This window comes from Ursus arctos, unplaced genomic scaffold (genome assembly GCF_023065955.2).
Source record: "Ursus arctos isolate Adak ecotype North America unplaced genomic scaffold, UrsArc2.0 scaffold_13, whole genome shotgun sequence".
NCBI classification, from domain to species: Eukaryota; Metazoa; Chordata; class Mammalia; order Carnivora; family Ursidae; genus Ursus; species Ursus arctos.
The window spans coordinates 28,137,373-28,159,831 of record NW_026622797.1 but is presented as its reverse complement, the minus strand read 5'-3'; the positions used below and the strand labels follow the sequence as shown (position 1 = coordinate 28,159,831).

The 22,459-nt window shown below is 39.9% G+C and overlaps 1 protein-coding gene across 11 annotated transcripts in view; it reads right to left on the bottom strand.

Annotated features, from left to right (window-relative positions):
* Positions 1-22,459, bottom strand: part of AHI1 (Abelson helper integration site 1) — a 209,154-nt gene that overhangs the window by 21,677 nt on the left and 165,018 nt on the right. For 8 of the 11 annotated variants that reach the window (XM_026504854.4, XM_026504863.4, XM_026504857.4 and 5 more), the window contains one exon: positions 4,008-4,066. In XM_026504854.4, coding sequence (XP_026360639.2) covers positions 4,008-4,066 — 59 coding nt within the window. Of the gene's footprint in view, positions 1-4,007; positions 4,067-18,124; positions 21,044-22,459 lie in introns of those variants that run through there. The other 3 variants (XM_044386364.3, XR_008958939.1, XM_044386365.3) reach the window with 3 other exon arrangements.

Here is a 22,459-nt window from a genome sequence, read left to right as displayed (position 1 = left end):
TCAACATTGTTAACATGACAGTTCTACCCATACTCATCTGTGGATTCGAGGCAATGCCAGTTGAAACTCTAGTAGGCTCTGCTGTAAAACAAGCTTATTCTAAAATTCATGTGGACATAAAAAGGACCTTGAATAGCTAAACCAACATTAAAAAAGGACAAAGTTGGAGGACCAAAAATATCCAATTCCAAGACATATCATAAAACTGTAGTAATCAAGAAAATGTGTTACTGATGTAAAGACCGAGAAGTAGATCAATGGATCAGAATAGAGTCCAGAAACAAACCCACACATATACTGACGACCGATTTTCACAGAAGTGCAAGAAGGCCATTCATCTGAGGCAGGATTGCTTTTTCAATGAATGGTGCTGGGACAACCAGATATGCAAAGGCAAACAAAATAAACCTTCTGATCCAAATCTCATACCATATATAAAAATTAACAAAAACAGGTCATAGACTTAAATATAAAACCTGAAATTATAAAACTTTTATAAGAAGACATAGGAGAAAACGTTTGTGACTTAGGTAAAGGCTGCTTAGATACTATAACTAAAGCATGATTCATAAAAGAAAAAAATTGATAAATTGGACTTCATCAAAATAAAGCTTGCTCTTCGAAAGCCACTGTTAAGAGAATGAAAAGGGAAAACGGAGCCTGGGGGGAAATATCTGCAAATTGTGTAGCTGATGAAGAACATATTAAAATATATAAAGACCACTGTGACGCCACACACCTGACAATGGATGGGTCTGATCTCACAAAGGGGAGGGGTAAGAAAAAGGCTAAAAAATGGATAAGGTAAGAACTTGGGAAAAAAAAAAAAAAAGAAGGTTGCAAACAATAGGGTATTTTAGGGAAAAAAGATAAACTCCTTCCTTTTCATGGACAGGAAAAGGAACTTGAGGGTGTCTGGAATGGGATTATTACAAAGATGGAATCAACACATAGTGGGGGATTGACAGCATACTTAGAATTAACCCTTATGGCTCTACTCTATTAAGAGATTTCATTCATTCATTCAAGTTCACATTTGAGTGTTCATAAAGGACTTGAATATGATTGACCACCTGAATTAACTTTTCTCTGATCAAAGCTGTTAATGAAATAAAACATTCTATATTAAAAAAAAAAGGCCCTAACAAACTCAAGTTAAAAACAGACTAATGACAAGGAATATCAATACTACTTATTAAGGACTGTAACATATTTACAGAAATTTCATTACAAACTCTGACTTAGGCAGCAGATAATAACATCAGAGGGGCATGAGATACAAAGGGTGCAAGTCTAAGACTTTTAAGAAAATGCCTTTGTTAAATTAACCTACTGGAGTTTCTTCTTGATAATCTTAAAAAGGAAGTGTAGCTTTACTAAAATGCGTAAAAATTACTTGCACAGAAGTGCTTGACATTTCTAAAAAAAATAAGAAAGAATAAACACGACAAGAAATTCAAGTGGAAGTGGTAAGAGGTAGTCCTGCATGGCTTATTTATATATTCTGGTCAACCAACTAAATAAGCAGATGTTGCAAACTGAATGGCAAGACTGCAAAGAAACACAAAAATGAGCCTCTGTCCATTTACTTGGGTAGAATGGACTCACTTAGATAAATTAAAGAAATAAAGAAATGACTTATTTGTACATAGTGGGCTATAATATTTTCACCTTCAACTCGCCTACAGTTTTCAGGTCATGAGAAATGTATCTTAATTCATCCTTACTTCTAAGAAACTACTAGTATAGGGAAAGCCCAAAGGCTGCAGATGAACTTGAGCATTTAGACATATCTGAACTTCTCATGAAAATTTATTTTCAGAAGCTTGGTAAGTGCTCTATGCTCAAAAGGAAAAGTCAAGCTACCGTCACAGCCTTTAGAAGCTGGGATGTTTTGTGAGTTTTGTTTTTTTTTTTTTAAACTTGAATCAGGAGAGCGTGGTGTGGTTGGATCTCTGTTATCACTTGAAAATAGGTATCCAATGCAGTCAGAGTGACTACAGTCTCTCATTTGCATTTTAGGTAAAAGTTCTATTAGTTTTTATAAAACATGCTTAAAAACACCAAGAACACTGTTGCCATAATGTATTAAATATGGTTATTTTTTGGTTGCTGAAACAGTTTGTCCTCATTGTTCCAGGGTACTTTATATATATATAATCTGTCATTGAGTATAAACTCCTTAGGGGCAATAACTGTATTATCATTATATAAAATTTCACTTTTTTGGAGAATGGAACTGAAAACTTTCCTGGCAGATGTAACAAGAACAAAAACCTGAAAAACCCGGGATGTGTGTGTGTATCCTATGACTGGCGACAGGAAAGCCTGGAAAGAAAAGGAGATTAGGAAACAGAGGACCCGTGTTCTGGAACCGGGTCTGCCACTTAGTACCCACAGTGACCTGAAACAAGTCCCAGCCTCGAAGATCTTGTTTCTGCATATGTAAGACAGGGGTCAGGATACGGGTCTGCAGGGAAATGGTGGGAATCAAATGGGATAATGTGAGTGACTGTGCTCTGAAGTGATGATACAGGGCTATAGGTAGTTAGAGCATCATCAATAGATTTTCTCTTTCGGAAAGAAAGATTTTTAGGCTTCCAGTAAAATGGTATTTTACCAAGAAGCCTGACAACACTAAATACGATTTAAAAACAAAGAAACAAAGAAACAAAGAAACACACACTGCAGTAGTCTGGGCTCTTCAGTGCTGGTCTGTGCGGTGACACAGACAAGCCCTGTGAAATTTATGCAAGGCTTTCGCCCTTAGTTTTCTTGACTAGAACACAGAGGGGATGTGGAATTTCTAAGGAATCTTCTAGGTCATGATTCTGTGACTCTTTAAAGCACCATTTAAAAACTTTATTTATCTTTCCTCTGTAGAATGAAACATTTCTCATGAGATAACGCATGAGTTTATTCGATAATTCCTGTAAATTAGACTGTCACCTACATCAGAATTTTTGAACTGAAAGAGACATATTATTCTTCAAAAGGTCAAAGCGGGTAGCAGGGTTAACTTGAACTATGTTCCTGAAGGAAATTCAGCAGGGATCATCCGGGTGCATTTGTATATAAGCATATGCTCATATGCATATGAGGGGATGGTGGTGGTTGAACAGGAGGGCATGACAGGTATCTAGGCTGTTCGAGGCTGTTACACTCATGTGTTAGTTTGCTAGTGATGTGTGAATATGAAGTTTGGGCTGAAAGTTAGGTACAAAATGATCTGCAGTGATAAAAAAAATGAGAAATACTCTGGGAAGTTTTTTGATGTTATTTTTTTTGAGGTAAAAGGGATTTTCTATTTATGTATTAAGTGACACAGCGAGTACCAAATAAAAATACAAAAACTTCCTAGTGATCTTTAAAATAAATACCTCAAAATAAACTGCTTAAATTTATTAGTCATTTATAGAAAATACACAATGATAATGTTTTGGGTATTAGCGCTTTTTCTTTAGTGCCTCAAAATAGGTATTTCATATATATTTTTTTAACCACATCATCTACTTATTTTCAGTTAATGTCATTTTAAAATGTTACTCAAATAGGGATGCTTGGGTGGCTCAGTTGGTTGAGCGTCTGACTCTTGATTTTGGCTCAGGTCATGATCTCAGGATCACAGGATCAAGCCCCCTTGGCTCCTTACTCAGTGGGGAGTCTGCTTGGGATTCTCTCCCTACCCACCCCCCACGTGTGCATATGGTCTCTCTCTCTCTCTCAAATAAATGAATAAAATCTTTAAAAAAATAAAGTGTTACTCAAAAATAAAAGACAAAGTAGGTCCACAAAAACAAAAATTTAGCGTGTTAATTTTATTTAATATTATTTCTTGTAACTTAGTTATGGACATCCTCATAGTCCAACTTAACCCTTTCAAAAATCAATGATCTGAAATTGAACTTTTGGTGTAATGTCATAAAAAGAGAAACGGAGATATTGTCCTTAAAAAAAAAAACAACCCAATAATCATCGCAAATTATTTAGGAGGGAAAGTTGCTTACTGTGTCATGGACTCCGAGCCCAGTCTGAAATCCTGGGACTTGTCCTTAATGACTGGCTGCTGTGAAAGAAGAACAACAATGGGTAAGGAAAGACTAGGTGAAGACAGCGCAGGCAATACTCACAACTTGCTGAATGAGAGAGCGTGCCCATTCTGAACATAAATGTCTATCAGCATTGTTTCTTCACTCCTATGGGAAACCAAGGAACTGGTTCTCCAGATCATCTGAGCACTCTTTATACCTGCAGTCAGTTTGCAGGGATGTGGCAAAAAAGTCAGGTGTGAATCAGTCTCAGTTAATCTAGAAATACTCTGTGGAGATCGCTTAAGTTCTAAATTTATCTTTCATCATTGCAGCTTTCCTTCCTCATCTTTTGGGTGCAATTTATATTTTCATAGTGACGGTAATCATGGAGCTATATGTAAAATTTTGCATCTGAAAACTCAGTCTTCTAAAAAATTTGTTCAGTATGTATTTTACTGATGGCCCCTTCCTGAGGAAAACAAATTAATAAGCACTTCCAGTGATGCAGATTGTACTGAGGGTCTTGTGAGACGGTTCCTCTGGGATTCAAGCATTAACCCCAGATGAAAGTACCAATGTTGCTATAAAATTCACTACAAATGATTTTTTAGAGATAATTACATGTTAGGGAAAGAATTCATTTAACATTCACATAGAAAATATACATTGTTCTTATGTTGAAGTTGTGAGTTATATACAAACGAAAGGGATATACCATATCTACTTGATTATTTAAATTAAAAAAAAACCCTCAGAAAACAAAAAATCAAAATGAAATGAAAGAAAAGGAGTCCAACCTTTTCTTTCAGGCTTAAGCTGTTTGAGTAACTACTACTTTCCCTTTCTTATCTTTCCTGTAGCTTGTTTCGCTTTGTAGATTTCCTGCTCCACAATCAGATTTCTGCAAGATTTGGCACTGAATATCTTCAAACAAGTACTACTGATCATAAAGATTTCAAAAGGATAGTGTTTTCTGGATCATAATTATGTCATATTTTGCTCTCTGTACAGCTTTAAATTAAGCACATCATAAAAACAAGAATAAAAGAGCAAAAAGACTTGGTGGTGAAAGGTGGATGTTGGAGCAAGTGACCCAATTTCACGAAACAACAAAAGAACCAGTAACACCTTGATTTTTCTTTACTGGTGAAGATGATCTGACTCAGTTCAAATGCGTTTGGGGAAAAAAAGTACAAACACATGAAAAACTTCAATTCAAGGAGTAATTCAGATTGCAGAACAGTCTACCTGTCCTCAATCCGACAGAGCAAGAAGCAAAGAAAACCATCAAACTCTAAACTCAGAAAGCAGCAATTATAACTGAATTTCTTTAGTTTTCCCCCAGACTTAAGAAATAAATTCCAAACATAGCAATCAAATTAATTTTATTTTTTACACGGTCTAAGTATTACTTCTATCTCTTTGCCCATAGCAACATCTCACCATAAACGTATGTATAATGTGTGAAACTTTGTAAAATTCTGGATTAAAAAAAAAACAACCCTCAACATAACAGTTCTAATCAGAATCTGAACCTACTCCAGAGGTTGAGGGAAGAGAAGTCAGACACTTATAAATAATGTTAAATCAATGTTACTTTTAATTATTTGTGACCTTGACAAATGAGTAACAACATATTGTCACGTGTAGATCTTACCAAACCTGCTTTTAATAGTCTGTTCATGTGAAATGGATGCTGCCATGTCCTCAGAAAGTTTGTCTGAAGTGGGTTTAACAGTGTCCCTGCCACCTTTCCTACTGTATTACTGTGTTATAGTAACTGGCACATTCAAGTCCTTTTTCATGATGCACAGGTGGCTTAAATTGTGTTCAAATCCTATGAATCCCAAGTTAATAGGGTATCCACATTACAAAGTTTAAACACTCATTTGTTAAAGGACACTTATTTAATTCGGACCAATATTCCACTTCTAAACACCTTTACTCACTCATTCCTTGGTCTCAGCAGCAGCACGCCATATGGGTAGTTACTCATGGAGGCAGGAGGAGGGGGAAGAAGGAGGTGTCTCTGTGAGCTGTTTTGTTTCATTTTCTCTTTTAACAAAAAAGCCCCCAACGCTATAATACAATCAGCCCATAAGCACCCCCCACCATCAACAAGACCAAGGAACACAACTGCCCTTCTTTCCCTCCTGTCCACGCACACCTCTCACAGTTGTTTTGTGACTTTGTTTCCTCTTCACAGATACCCTTGATTTGGAGAGGAGGGGATGAAGAGAGGAAGATGAGCAAAGCAAAGGAAATGAATGAAAGGACCAGAATCCAGAGGCTCCTGCTTCCCAAACCCTCCAGCTTCTCAGTGATGCTTTTAAATTTAGAGGCAGTGAAACGTAAACATGAAAGGAATGATTAATGGCATGATTTTAAGTGCCTCCACTGATTACACGGAGATTCACCAAGAAGAAAACAACTCATGAACAGCTTTGTAAAAGAGAAATGGGCCATGCAAAAAACTCACCCAAATATTTCTGTAAACTTGAGGAACAAATGTAAAATTAGGTAAATGTTCAATTGATGTCCGTTGTAGCTTGCACACCAGTGAGCTTTAAGTCAGGCAAATTTATGACACAGTATAGCTCTATATCTATGTGCTGTTTATAATACCTCCCGATATCTTCTACCTTGTCCATATTTTTAATACCTATAATTTACTTATACCCACTTTGCAGGGATTTTTAAAAAAGAGAGAGAGGAAAACCACCACCACCAGAGCTGGTGGTTAAGTTCCAGTCTTGGTTCTGTCATTAACTTTCTGTGTGGCCTGAGCATAAGCCACTTAACTTCTCTTGGGATCTGTTTTTTACTTGAAAATGAACAGATGGGGCTCAGAACAAAAGCATGAACGACCACAGCACCATTCTTGTATTTTACAGATGAGGAAATGGAGGCCCAGAGTCACCAAGGTTACAGAAGTCACCTGAAGGCTATAATTCTGTTTTTTCAAACTGATTTAACATCAAAACTAGTTTTCAGAACAGTTTTGGGCCTCGTATATAAACACTTAAGCATAGAATTACTGGAGGTGAAGCTAGGTTTGGTGGCCAGGCAAACCCTGTCTTCCCAGCCCTACTCCCCAGAGCCCTAAAGAGTAGGGGTCTACAGAGTCTTTAGATCACTGGACTAGACAAGCTCTTCCAGATTTCCTCTGTTGTTAAAATTCTGCTTCCAGGAGCACAATTTTGCAATATTATATATTCATATAAGTTTGCTGTTGATTCTTTGATTTTAGAATTTATTACTGATTATGTGAATTATACTTGAATCATAATGCTTTTCTTTAAGGACAAAATAGTCTCTTGCATCAAGACACAGTTTCTAGAAATATATTAAAACAAAAAGCAAAGGTCTTCATCTTGGTTCATGGCTTGTAGTTTTTGGTACTAACTGTGCCAGTTAAAAAAACACCAGATATTTATGAAACCCCACTCTGTAAGTGAGGCACTGTGCTAGACGTCCTGGGGGTACAAAGCTCAGTAGGCTGTAAGAGTTTAGAATCGAATGGGGAACGATGTGGATACAACCAGGGGATAAACATTATGATAAAGGTAAAAAGAAAATGCGTGGAAATAAAGGAACAGTAGCCTTGAATTGTAACTTGAGGTTTGAGAAGGACTCACAGAGGAGGGAGCATTTAGCGAGATCTTAAAGAGATGAATTGAAATTCTGATAACTAGAGAAGCACAAAAAACTATATAGTTCCAGAAAACAGGGCAAGCAGAGGCTTGAGGAATGTCTGCAGGGCAGCCTACTCCGGAGGTCATTTTAGATGATGAAGAGAAGTAGGTCAGAACTCAATTCAACGTTCATGGTGTGGGGTCTAGATAAACATTTACGAGATTCGGACTTTATAGCCAAGTGTAGGGCCAACTAAGATTTCTGAGCTGGTAAGTCACATGACTTGATATCTATTTTAGCAAGGTATCGCCTCTGTGGTAGGCAGGGAACAGGTGCTTTAAAGACTGGAGAATGGAAGAGTGAAGACTGCTGGAGGCCGGGACCAGGGGGCCGTTTCACGGCAATATCCTTCCCAGGCTCTCTTCTCAGTTCACTCCAAAAAAAAAACAAAAAAAAAAAAAACAAAAAAAACCTGGCATCCCTAATACTCCTGCCTTTGTCCTTTCCACTCTTTATATTCCTGTTTCCATGCATTTAACTGGTGTGTTTAGGCTAACGACTTCCAAATCAACACCATGAAACCAGGTTTCAAGTTTTCTTCAAAGTGATTTGGCAATTGCCACTTTTCAGCACATTTTGTAAACACAATTTTTTCTGAAAACACAGTTTCATCAAAACTACCTAGCAAGTCTGAGTTTTCAGCAGATCTCTCCTGAGTTCCATCGATGTCAGTAAGATATCTGCAACTGGCTGCCACACAGACACTGCCAACTTTGTGAGTCTCAAACGGAAGTGTTTCTTATACTCTTACACACCGAGATGGTCAAATCAGAAACCCAGATGTCTCCTTTACCTTCACATCCATTGAGTCACCACGTCCTAGTTTCTCACTGTATTTGGCTTGGATTATTCCAACAGCTTCTCCTGCTTAGTTCCTTTGGTACTGCTTTTTTCCAGTTTTTTCAAAGTTTCTAGAGTGAGCTTTTTTGGTTTGTTTTTTAGAAAGAGTGAGCGGGGGAGGGGGGCGCAAAGGGAGAAGGAGAGAGAGAGGGAATCCTAAGCAGGCTCTGTACCCAGCACGGAGCCCAACGCAGGATTCGATCTTATGACCCTGAGGATCATGACCTGAGCCAAAACCAAAAGTCAGATGCTTAATGGACTGAGCCACCCAGGTGCCCCTAGAGTGAGCTTTTGAAACAACCAATTCGATCATGCTATCTTCCATGCTTTAAATTCTTCAGTGGCTCCCTTCTACCTGCAGTATAAAACCCAGCTTTTTTTTTTTTTTTTTAAGATTTTATTTATTTATTTGACAGAGATAGAGACAGCCAGCGAGAGAGGGAACACAAGCAGGGGGAGTGGGAGAGGAAGAAGCAGGCTCATAGCGGAGGAGCCTGATGTGGGGCTTGATCCCATAACGCCGGGATCACGCCCTGAGCTGAAGGCAGACGCTTAACCGCTGTGCCACCCAGGAGCCCCTAAAACCCAGCTTCTTAACATGTCATACAGGGACCTTATCCTGTCCACTTGCTCAGGTCCAGCAGTTTGTTTTTAAACTTTGCCTCCCAAGTGCTAGCCATGATGCAATATTTGTGGCAGCCCCCATGCACCATGTCTTAGCATGGATCTGCTCAATCTGCCAGGAATGCCCTTCCTCCTGTGAAACTCAATTTAGAAATTGATTCTTCTAGAAAGCTCTACTGACCTCAGTAAGCTTAGGTCAGGGACCATTTCTATCTGTTCTTGCATTTCGTGTAGAAGTCTATCATCCTCTTGTGCTGCAAAAACCCCTGATGTTTGACTACCTGCCAGCTCTTTCAAGAGAGAACTCCCTGAAGATGAGGGCAGATGATGGGCATATTAGACCAGAGATTCCAGAATGATATCTACATAAAAATTTCTGGGACGCAGTTAGAAATACACCTGGGGATTCAGGATAGGAGTCAGGATTACAGAATTTGATACATTCAAAAAACCAAAGTATTATCTGAGACTGTGGAGGTAGAAGGGATAATCTAGAAAAATACGTTAGAGGAAAATATAAAACAATAGAAAAGATGCAGCAGCATGTATGTTGGAGAAGGCTTGCCTTACCGTGGCTCGGCCAGAGGAGGAGGAAGGAGCCCTAAGTGGAGTGTTACAAAAGGAGAGAGAAACAGCAGAGAGACAGTGGTGTCAATGATCCCGAATGTTGGGGGTATGAAGTATTTCTTTACATTGTCTGTTAACTGCCGCGTTTGTTCCTTCCCTCCACTCTGTGCTTCATCCCTTGTCCCTTCCCCCTGTGACCAGCTGGCTTTTCAATTTTTCTGATGAGCATTTCTGGCCACTTTAGGGCTTTTGTACCTGTGGTTGCTAGTGCCTCAAAAGTACCCTCCTCATAAAAACTAACCATCTACTTCTCACCACATGGCCTCATAGTCTCCCTTCACTGTCCTCTCACTGCTTCTATGCTTCCTTTTGTGACTCACTAATTACAATGACTTTCACTCATTAGACTGTAACTTCTGTAAGTGGAGGGGCTGTTTGTTTAATTTGCCATTCTACCATCCAGACAACATTCCACTACAGTGCCTGGGAAAGCAGCAGGCATTCAGTATGTATGTGTGAAATGAATAAATAATGAAGATGCCAAAGGACTGGAAGAATGAGGATGGGCCTCCCTGATGGGGGCGGCTAGAAGGATGTGGGAGGGGAAGATGACCAAAACTACAAGTGGAGGGTTCAGCTATAGAAAGAAGGGTGCTTCTTTCTGTGGGAGACCTGAAAGTGGCTGGAGAAGGAGGGCAAAATTAACAGAAATACAGAGAAAGGAGAGAGGGGTAGAGAAAATTCATGTCGGATAAGTTCTCTTCAGTAAGAGGTTAGGGACCTGAGGAATGTGGACAGTACTGTTACTGAGCGGGGTCAAGAATGGGGTGGGGAGTCAGTCAGGAAGAACAAAAAAGATGATCGAGACCATGGGCCTCACTGAGGCTGGGAATCAATCACAAACATGCCACAGAGACACGCAGGGGACAATTATGTGACTTTCTTTGGCAGTGATAAAATTCCAGAGGCTAAGAACAAAAAATGGGCAACTAGTTTGCCCCCCAGCCTGGGGACTGGTAAAAGAAGTAGGCCCAGTCACACGCTCCAAATACTACACATGCGTCTGGCATCAAATTGGTAAATAATTGCTGCTTCCACGCATTTATTTCCTGGTGCCCCGAGTGACCTGATTTGGAGAGAATGAAAAAATGTCTGCAGATAACCAGGAAGGCAGGAAGCATCAGAATGCCACCTCATCTCTCTTTCTTTAATTCTTGCAAACTACAGAATCATTTGGGTCATCTAGTTCCTCTTCTGGGACGGAACTGTTCCTTGGAGATGGGAGGTGAAGGAAGGAACCTGGAGAGGCTGACGGAGACCTAGCGGTGTCGTGAAGTCCATGGCGGCGCTCTGTGCACTGTTGAGCAGCCACTGCGCGCAGCACCAGCGCAGCGGACCCCGGCGGGGGTCCGGGCTGACTTGGAAGACTCACGATGACCTCAGCACAGCTGATCCGATTTGTCTACCGGATCCTTCCATCGCTCAATAAACATTCACTGGATACCTGCTTTGCACTAGATGCTGGGAATTCGATTCTGAACATGACACGGTCCCTGCCTTCAAGGAACGTTTAGCCCTTTTATTTCCATCCAGAGAGGAAGAAGGAAATTGAAGAAAAAAGTTGGACACATGAGCCGTGCTAGAAGTAGCAGGTTATATTTTTTCCTTTTAAACCAACTCCCTTTGCCTGAACTTCTCCTTCTTCATCTTTATTATAAAGACTTAATAGGTTTTGTGAAACAACGATGTAACTTTGTAATAAAGTTTCAAAATGCAACTGATCCTCATTATTTGTGGATTGCCTGTGCAAATTCACCTCCTCACTACAGCTCATTTGTAACCCCCATCAATACCTGCGGTGCTTGTCACAGCCATCGGAACACACTCACACAGGCAGCGTGCTGAAAATTTGAGCTGCCTGATGCACACAATCCCAGCTCAAGTTGGAACACTAGAAACTTCTAATGCTTTGGCATGGTTCAAACACTCTAATTTCAGCTTTCACACTGTAAATAAGTACCCTTTCGTGGCCTATGTATGGCTACGTTTTTCACATTTTTGTGTTTTGTTGGTGATTCTGTGGTTTAAAATGATCCCTAACCAATGGGCTGAAGTGTTGTCTAGTGTGACTAAATGCAAGAAGGCTGATGTGCCTTAGATAAAATACATGTGTTGACCGAGCTTTGTTCAGGCACAAATCCAGTACTGCTGGATAGGAATTCAACTTTAATGAATCAACAATATATATTAAATAAAGTGTCTTTACACTTTACACCAGCTGATGAAAATGTTAGGACCAGAGGCTCACAGGAGCCTAAGCCTTTATCTTCCCTAGGAGCACTGGCTCAGTGTTCACTCATTCAGCATTCATGGTGAATTCAGAGAACATAACTACTATGAAAAATCAGAATCCACTCTATGTTTTTCATCATGGCTTCTGTGTATCCACCAATTTACTGTTCTTCACCTTCTCTTATTCCTGACACACCTAGGAAGTTTTTGGAAGCTCTGTCTCAATCAAATCATAATCATTTACTGAGAATATTCTATGTACGGTACTAAGGTGGGAGGCTTTGGAGGGAATAGGGCCACGGGGAAGTTGACTCCCACTGGTTTCACACAGGTGTGGGCAATGCTTTAGAAGCTGCTGTAGAATTTATGGGACTTCATCAAGATTAAAAGTTTCTGCACAGCCAAGGAAACAGTCAGAAAAACTAAGAGGAAGCCCACGGAATGGGAGAATATATTTGCAAATGACACTACAGATAAAGGACTGGTATCCAAGATCTACAAAGAACTTCTCAAACTCAATACACGAGAAACAAATAAACAAATCAAAAAATGGGCAGAAGATATGAACAGACACTTTTCCAATGAAGACATACAAATGGCTAACAGGCACATGAAAAAATGTTCAAAATCATTAGCCATCAAGGAAATTAAAATCAAAACCACACTGAGATACCACCTTACGCCAGTTAGAATGGCAAAAATCGACAAGGCAAGAAACAACAATTGTTGGAGAGGATGTGGAGAAAGGGGATCCCTCCTACATTGTTGGTGGGAATGCAAGTTGGTACAGCCACTCTGGAAAACAGTGTGGAGGTCCCTTAAAAAGTTAAAAATTGAGCTACCCTATGATCCAGCCATTGCACTACTGGGTATTTACCCCAAAGATACAGACGTAGTAAAGAGAAGAGCCATATGCACCCCAATGTTCATAGCAGCAATGTCCACAATAGCTAAATCGTGGAAGGAGCCGAGATGCCCTTCAACAGATGACTGGATTAAGAAGTTGTGGTCCATATATACAATGGAATATTACTCAGCTATCAGAAAGAACGAGTTCTCAACATTTGCTACAACATGGACGGCACTGGAGGAGATAATGCTAAGTGAAATAAGTCAAGCAGAGAAAGACAACTATCATATGATTTCTCTCATCTATGGAACATAAGAACTAGAATGATCAGTAGGGGAAGAAAGGGATAAAGAAAGGGGGGGTAATCAGAAGGGGGAATGAAACATGAAAGACCATGGACTATGAGAAACAAACTGAGGGCTACAGAGGGGAGGGGGGTGGGGGAATGGGATAGGCCGGTGATGGGTAGTAAGGAGGGCACGTATTGCATGGTGCACTGGGTGTTATACACAACTAATGAATCATCGAGCCTTACATCGGAAACCGGGGATGTACTGTATGGTGACTAACATAATATAATAAAAATTCATTATAAAAAAAAGAAAAAAAAAAGAAGCTGCTGTAGAGTCAGGTCAACTTGGAGTTTATACCCAGAGATTATGGGATCTGAAGTAGCTATGCTATTCCTCTAATGAGACTGGAAGAGCCTTCTCGAGCAAAATTCCATAACTCTTGGGTCTACCAAGGAGGCTTTCAGAAATATGTTGAGGGTAGCATCTGGCACCAAGATTTTTACACAAGTGTAAAAGGTGATTCTGAGGCCTAGCAGTTTGAGAACTATTAACCTGGCATATATCGAATTGGCAACTTGTTGGGTAGGAGAGCTAAGGATAATTTTGGACTTGGGTGTCTGAAGCCGACTTAGTGAGTGTAGCTTAGTAGTCAATAAGCATGGATTGTTGTGATCTCCTCCCTTTCTTGCTCTCTTCCCTTCTTCTGGTTTGAATCTCGATTCTTACTGGACCTACCTATGAAGGACTTCAATTTCCCTCCTGATAAACAATACTAAACAGACTTAGTGAGGCTGTGTCTCATAATTTAGTGAGGGCAAATGTATGTACAAATAACTTGGCGCCGAGGTAGCAGGTGATAAACGGAATAAGAGACAAAGGATGTGACATGAGATTATGCAGGAGGAAGATTTCTCTGACCAAGTGGAGGTTCCGGCCAGTCCCTCTGCAGTCTAAGTGAATGATTCCTCATTCCTCATCATTCCACTATGCACACATATGCACATATATCCATATTAGTTTAAACAAAATTGTTCAGTGATGTTGCTTTTAACTTTGCTCTTTACATCTTTTTAATAGCTTTACATCTACTACGTGTATCTGAGCACAAAACACACTTTTGTCTTAACAATATAATGTAAACTTTATCAGCTATAAGAATGAATAACTATACATGGTATTTGTGGTAATTACAAAGTTGTGATAAAAAATGTGACCCGCACTGTAAGATTGTTCATATGGGAAAATTCAATTTGAAATGTAATTTAGACTTTCACCTGTCAGTGAGTTTAAGGATAGGGCAATATTTGGCCTCATGATCTTGGCCTAGGCATGTTTCTCTACAGTAATCTTGGGAATGATACTGTTTTCTAGTCAGTGACTCTGCAAGCTGGTATCACACGGGCACAGATTTTCTTACAAAGGAGATGCCAACCTCTGGAGGTCTATCAAGAATTCTATATTTTGTGTAAGACACAACAGTGTATAACAGAGGCTGCAACTTCAACATACCCACAGATAAATCGGGCTAAAAGGAAAGAAAAAGCTCATTAAGCACAAAAAAGTTCTATAAAAGAGTGATAAAAGCAAGTCTGTTTCAATGTGTTGTATTGTATGCAGGGTTTGTGTGGATAAAAGAGACTTTTCAATAAAAAAAAGGTTCGGAATGTCAACTGAAGGAGAACCATGTTAAAATCAGAGAGCATTATGGCATTATTGGGACTGCTAAGTAATGACAAAAACATTAGCATACGGTGACTTTCTAAGGCAAAGGAAATAAATGCTAGTCAAGAGCGATCTACAGGTCTACGTAAGTGAGAGACATTTTACATATCCTCTTTCCGCTGACTCTCACACGGCTTGACATACTTTCATGTGAAGCTATTGCTTTTAAGTAAGATAGTCTATAACTCTAGCACCACTACTTATATACTTGCCAGAAATGGAAAATGAAGGCCAAATTTCAGTAACAGGACCTTAAAATAAAAATTGTAATTTAAGGAAACACATATGTATGTACATAACAATATTACATATTTTTAAAATTAAAATAGAGCAGTAGTTCTCAACTGGAGGGGGTGATTTTTGTCCCCCAGGAGAAATGTGGCAATGTCTGGAAGATAGTTTTGATTGTCACAACTAGAGGGGATTACTGCTTGTGGCATCCAGTGGATTAGTGGATAGAGGCCAGGGATACCTCTAAACATTCTACAATACACAACATATTCCCTCAAAGAATTATCTAGCCCAAAATGCCAGTGTGCCAAGGCTGAGAATCCTTGGAGTGCTTGATGAAACAAGAGGACAGCAGAGTTTGGGTATCAGAGACCTTCAGAAAAAAAGGACATGCTGATAGTCGAATCAGAAGACAGGGTGACTGATAATAATCAATTCTGCCACTATCTAAAGGACAATTTACTACTAGGAATGACTGCTGGGAAGTTCTCCCAACAATATCTTAAACACTTTAGATCTGTGATAGATTATTAGAGGGATGTTGCTGACATTTAGGTTAACCTTTGAAAATATCATCATGAAGAACACGATATTATTCCATCAAACAACTCTTAAAGTCACAGTAAGACAGAGTAATGGGCCAAGGGGAACAATGGTTTGACACAGTACAAGATCATTTATTTTATACTTTTTATGTATACTCAGATACAGTGGAGGCGAAGCTCCAGGGGGATTCTCTCACAGCCCCTTTACTTTGGAACTGGCAATTATCTAGGTCCTGGCCCCAGGCTACATAAACTGAGAAGACAAGTTGTTAGTGTGGTCTCACTCTGCTGAAGGTCAGAGGGTCCTGGAGACAAGGAGGGAAACTGCCCCAAAGAGCAAGCAACATAGCTGCTGAGGGGAAGAGACAGAGTTGGGGCTGAGGTACAAGTGTCAAATACACTGGCCGAGGCAAAGGTGTAAAGGAGAATGAGTAGAGAAACTGGATCACCAGACCTGTAAGAAGGTCAAGACTGTATGGTTTCCTTTCAGGGTAAGAGAGTTTCTGCAGGCTTTTAGAGTTTGTCCGTGCAGAACATTTAGGAACATTACTGTTGGGAGCAGAGTCTCTGGGTGTGAGGTGACTCACACTTGCTTTGCTGTCACATCATCGGGGTTCACTTACTTTCTCTGCAGAACATGTTCTCTCTCTAACAGAAAATTTTCAAATGTAAATAATGGTTTTTGAAATTAATATTTTTTCTCACAATATTTATAAGTTATTGAAACAAATTATAAAGAAAAATATATATCCATATTGTCTGCATTGAGATTCTTTATGGGACACAAACAAGAACTTTGGCTTTAGGGGTGCCTGGGTGGCTCAGCTGTTAAGCGTCAGCTTTAGGCCCAGGTTGTGATCCCAGGGTCCTGGGATCGAGCCCTGCATTGGGCTCCCTGCTCGGCGGGAAGCCTGCTTCTCCCTCTCCCAGTCCCCTTACTTGTGTTCCCTCCCTCGCTGTCTCTCACTGTCAAATAAATAAATAAAATCTAAAAAAAAAAAAAAAAGAACTTTGGTTTTAAATTTACTTGTAAGTTAAGATTTTAGTTTAGTTCTCTTCAGATGAAGGAAGAAAACTTCAAACGTACCTGAAATTTTAAAACAAATCCAAACATAAGTTAACTTTTATCTACCTAATATAGCAAATTAGAGATAAATCACCTTTATTTTCTTTGATAGAATTACTAAAGTTAAAAAAAAGACATAAATCGGTATTATTCTTTTATTTTTTTAGGTGCAAAAAGTTGGTTTTATTAGAGCAAGGGGACAGGACCCGTGGGCAGAAAAATGTGCTGCTTTATCGGTATTATTCTTCAGCAATAGGAAGGAGGCAATAAAGTTATGATTTGTATTTTCAATGATTTAGTGTACAATTACTAACTTTTGGATATCTGGAAAATCTGCTTCAACATATCAAAAATAACCACTATCTTTATAAACAGGTTGTTGGATTTAACATAATAAAATCATATTGTTTCTGTGGTTAAAAATAATTCAGATGCACTCCTGGTAGAAGTACCAGTAAATGGAAATTTTTTTTTCTGTATGCAGCGATTTTTGAAAATAATGATATAGAGCCCAATTAATCCAGGCTTCATGAATTGTCTGACTCCTTTTGGGATGAAGAAGGTAAAGGAAAATTAGATATTCCGTAGATGAATACAGACATATGTACCTTGAAGGCAACTTATTTACTGCCTACTCTTTTTCTGAGAGGTTGACAGAATTACCAACATAAAAATTTGTGTGTGTTGTATGGCTTGGCTGGAAGAGGAACGACCATGGAGTTAACTGATGCTTCTTGGTTTTGTTTTGCTTTGGACAAGAAAAAAGTTGTTGCTGCACAAAACTGGAGTCTGCACTTTGGTTTAGGGTCAGCTCTTTTGAATAAGACCTGCCTATTCTCACTGATTCTAGATGCTAAGTAAAATGCTGAAAATAATTAAAACACTCTTCTCCTCATGGAAGAAGCTGAGCTACAATGGATAATTATTAGAGTTATCTTGGAATGACAAATCTAATAAATATTCTTTAAGTGAGTTTTTAGAGAAAAACAAAAACATCACAGTAATGTCTCCACACTTCCTGAAATAATCTAACATTCCTATGCACAATTATTACTCTATGTCTGGCATTTATACAAAAACATACTTAGTTGTGTCAGTGTTGAAATATTTATTTATTTATTTATTTATTTAATTTATTTTTTAAATAAAGATTTTATTTATTTATTTGACAGAGAGAGAGACAGCGAGAGAGGAAACACAAGCAGGGGGAGTGGGAGAGGGAGAAGCAGGCTTCCCGCTGAGCAGGGAGCCCGATGTGGGGCTCGATCCCAGAACGCTGGGATCATGACCTGAGCTGAAGGCAGACGCTTAACGACTGAGCCACCCAGGCGCCCCAGTGTTGAAATATTGAAAGAGTAGAAGGTACTTTTTTTTTCTTTTTTTTAAAGATTTTATTTATTTATTTGACAGAGAGAGCGCATAAGCAGGGGCAGTTGCAGGCAGAGAGAGAGGGAGAAGCAGGCTCCCTGCCAAGGAACCAGAAGTGGGGCTCAATCCCAGGGCTTTGGGATAATGACCTGAGCCAAAGGCAGACACTTCACCTACTGAGCCACCCAGGCGCCCTTAGAAGGTACTTTTCTACTTTGGGTTTCATTTTTAGGAAAAAAAAAACAAACATTTTCAGAAATCGAAAAATACTGGGCATAAATTTAGGAAATAAAAAAAAAGAAAATTAGTCATTTCAGTGACCAAATTTAAGTTTTTTGAAACTAAAAAAAAATCTGTGCTAATAAGATATCCAGGATATATTGGTGGAAGAAAAAAATCAGAACATTAAGTATGATCCTAGTTTCATTGAAAAAAAGAACATACATGAATAAAGACATACGTGCTCACATATGCAAAAAATATTTTAATAGGACATGGAAGAAACTATTAGAATGAATACAAATATTAGCCAGACAGAGGGGTTTTATTTATTTTTTAAGATTTTATTTATTTATTTGACACAGAGAGAGAGAGAGAGAGAGAGAGAACACAAGCAGGGGGAGGGGCAGAGGGAGAGGAAGAAACAGGCTCCCCGCTGAGCAAACTCAGCTCCCCCCCCCCCAGGGCTCAATCCCAGGACCCTGGGATCATGACCTGAGCCAAAGGCAGATGCTTAACCAACTGAGTCACCCAGGCGCCCCAGGGGTTTTATTTCTTATTTACACTAATCTTTATTGGTTAAATTTTGAAAACTATGAGCATATATTATTTTTATAGTAAAACAATTTAAAATTATTAAAACATTTTTTAAAACAGGAATTTTGACAACTTTCCTCCCCAAATAAATTGATGACATAGGTTCAAGTTTAGGCTGGCAAAAATAAAAAGCCTAAGAAAATAAGGTCCAAAATACTAACACAAATAAACCAAGGGTGTCAGCACTATTTTTTTTTTTTTTTCCTCAAAGCTTCTCAGTTTTTTTTTCCCTCCCTGATAGCACCAATATTCTTCCTTCTATTAGACGCAAATTTACAGCACCTCATGGTAAAAACAGTCTGGAGTGAGCACGAGGAGCACATTCTCCTCTGATTCCCCTGCGGTAGGTAATTGCTGATGTGTCTGGGGACTCTCTGGCCTATCATGGAGAGTTGCCGCCTCAAGCCCTGCGCCCGCCTCCTGCCCTGGGAGAGCCCGGTGCTGCCCTCGCCCACTGACACTGCCGTGAACTCGACGAAAAGCTGGAGGGTACCTGGCGTGAGCAGCAACAGGACAGGTGTGTTCCACTTGGAAGGACTTAACAGGATTCAGCAGCTGCCAAGCTTTTTAAAAGGTATAATTTTACTTCTTATTCTATAGTTTGAATAGAGATAATTTAAAGAAGAAAAGAAAACTATTGAGGTTTCCTTTTTTCCTTAAAAAGTATAGAGAACAGAATTCTAAAAACTTGCACATGGAGATGGGTCCCGTGAAGCAGACCTAAAACAGGAATGTGAGAGGCAGGGGGACACAAACTGTGGCTGGCTTGTGCAGGTAGCAGCTGCCTGTCCATGTGCGGACTAGTGCGGGGAAAGGGCACTGGCCTGACAACAGGAAGGCCCAGCTCCTAACTAGGAGTCATTCTGAATAAAACTCTTACAGCGTTTCTGGATCTCGATTTCCTTACCTGTAAAATGAAGGAACTGACTAGCATCACCGTGGATGATCTCTAGGGTTCCTTCCAGGTCACCAATTCTGTAACTCGAAGAACATAGGGCCTTCCCCTCCCCAATTCTAGGCACTTATCATAAAAGACTACTTTTCATGTTCTTCTTTTTGAACATATCTTACATATGATAATAAATATAAAGCCTGCTCTTGAAATTAAACATCTGATAGAATTTGTGGCAGGATCTTGATAAAATCAAACCATTTATATCCTGATAAAGGAACTCAACTGAAGAAATGCAACTACGCCAGGTGCTAAGGAAGCCCAGGGACACATTTCTCAAGGGCTGGCTGTTGGCATCGTGACTCAGAGTGTGCCCAAGGCATTTTGATTACCTGGGACAACAGTACTGTTTCTTCTTTTTGCATAAGCAGAGATCATTCCTGATACTCTCCCGCAGAGCGAAGTCAAACATTATCTAACTATACACCTGGTACATCCATTCCCTAGGAGGAAAACCATGTAGAATTCTATTCTAAAATATGGATTCAGACCAAGCAGATCAAACCATGCTCTTCAACAAAAGAAATCTATGCATCTTAAACTCGAAAGGCCATTGAGTTCCCTCTCAACCCCGAGAACTTTACTACTCCTTGCCCACACGGAGTCCTATCCTCCACAACTTCCTTGCTTTACCTATTTTAAGTTTTTAAAATGCTTTATGTTGCATGTCTGCAAGTTCCTTGAGATCTATTTAGAATTAGTTTGGGCAGCAGTGGGATTAGCCTGAAGCAGACCTCGAGGGTCAAGATGGATATTTGAAGAATTGGTCCACTGGGATATAAATATAAAGATATACTTTAAGTATGGAGATCAGTCCGTGAGAGGAAAAAGCACACAGCATGAAAAAATCAATGAAGACTATGATGCAGTGAGCTCTTCTAAGTGGAGGAGGGGTGGCAGAGGCAGTGAGAACCGGGGACGCTGAGAAGCAGGTAAGAGGTGTCTATCCATAGGAACACAGGTGCATCAGGAAGAGAAAGGGGTGGCACCAACTTCCCAGGCAGCCAGTAAGATACTGACCAAGTTCCTTCTATCTCCTCCTCCAGCTGAGGCAGAAGTCGTTCAAGGCTACTGCACACAGACGTGGGGGTTGAGTAACCCCAATTTCAAAGATCAGCATGATGTGGGAGTCAGGGAGACCAGTAAGTCACTGTAAGTAGAGATTATGGCTTTCATAGCATCTCACACAGTTCTTGACACAGACTAGGCATATTGTGAACTGTTACGATGGCTCCGTGTTAATGTTATAAATGCTTTCATTGCATTTAATGTCTTTAGGTTGTACATTTACATCAGTCTCTCCCTAAATTCTTAAATCTGGTGCTCGCTTCCAAACAATGGATAACGTTACACATGTAGCATCTGCCCAAATTCCTTACCGATCCTTTGAACTGTATTCCCTACTGTCCCCATACTGTCACAGGCAACCATCGCCAAATATCCTTGCTGTATTTGAAACTGGCGCTTTACCTAGAAACATTTTTTTTCAGTTCTTTGTAGCATAGGCTTTTGCTCTCACATAACCCAATCATGAACCCCAGGGGTCTGGAGTTAACACTGGCCCCCTCTTACCTCTCTGTTGCTAATTTTAGGTTATTATACTTTCTGTCTTTCTTTTTTTTAAAGTCATCTCTACACCCAACATGGGGCTTGAACTCACAACCCCAAGATCAAAAGTTGCATGCTCTACCAACTGAGCCAGCCAGGTGCCCCGTAGGCTATACTCTCAAAACATTCCTCCTCAGATGCCTTGACACCTGCCTAGACTATTCCCTATTTGTCTTTGTAGCTGTTACCTTCAGACCTTGTGGTCGCGCTAACACATAATGGTTCTCAATGTTGGCTGTGCATTAAAATAATCTGGAAAGCTTTTGAAATCTACCCATGCTGAGATCCCATTTCAGACTAATTCAGTCACTTTGTGGGTATGGGGACATGCAACAGTATTTATTTTTTTAATTTCTTAGGTGATTTCAATGTGAAGCCAAGGGTGAGACATCTAACATAAGAGTCAAAGACTTCAGCTCTTGCTTTCCCAGTGTCCCCTGCATCCCAACTCTTGCAACCATCCCAGAAGTTTAAAATCCAAGAGTACAACCTGTCCACCACTCTGGGTCCTAATTACTTGGCCAGTTCAATTAGAATAATGTGTCCTTCAGTTGCACTTCCGCTCTTATACACACTCTGTGAATTTATCAGAACCTCAAGTTGCCTGCCATCTGAAGTATTAAGCAAGAGGGTGTGGGGGCTTACAGGCTGGAGCCCCAGCTTGTGGCTTCTTTAGTGGATGCCACCCTGCCTCCGCCTGGGTGTGCGGGCCTTCCTGCAACCTTCCAGACAACCTGCTTTCTCAGGTGGCCAGTCTTCTGATTCCATGTCCTTTCCAACCTGGAGGACCCTCTGGGGCGTGTCTGTCACTCCAGTGACTCTCCTAACAACACGATCAAAAGTCTCTTATCCTCTTGTGCTTTGGGCACATTCACAACTGCCCCAACTATGTAGCAAGCCCAATACGCCTTCTCCCCTGCTATGGCCGGGATGCTGAGCGCTACTGAAGAAAAAATCC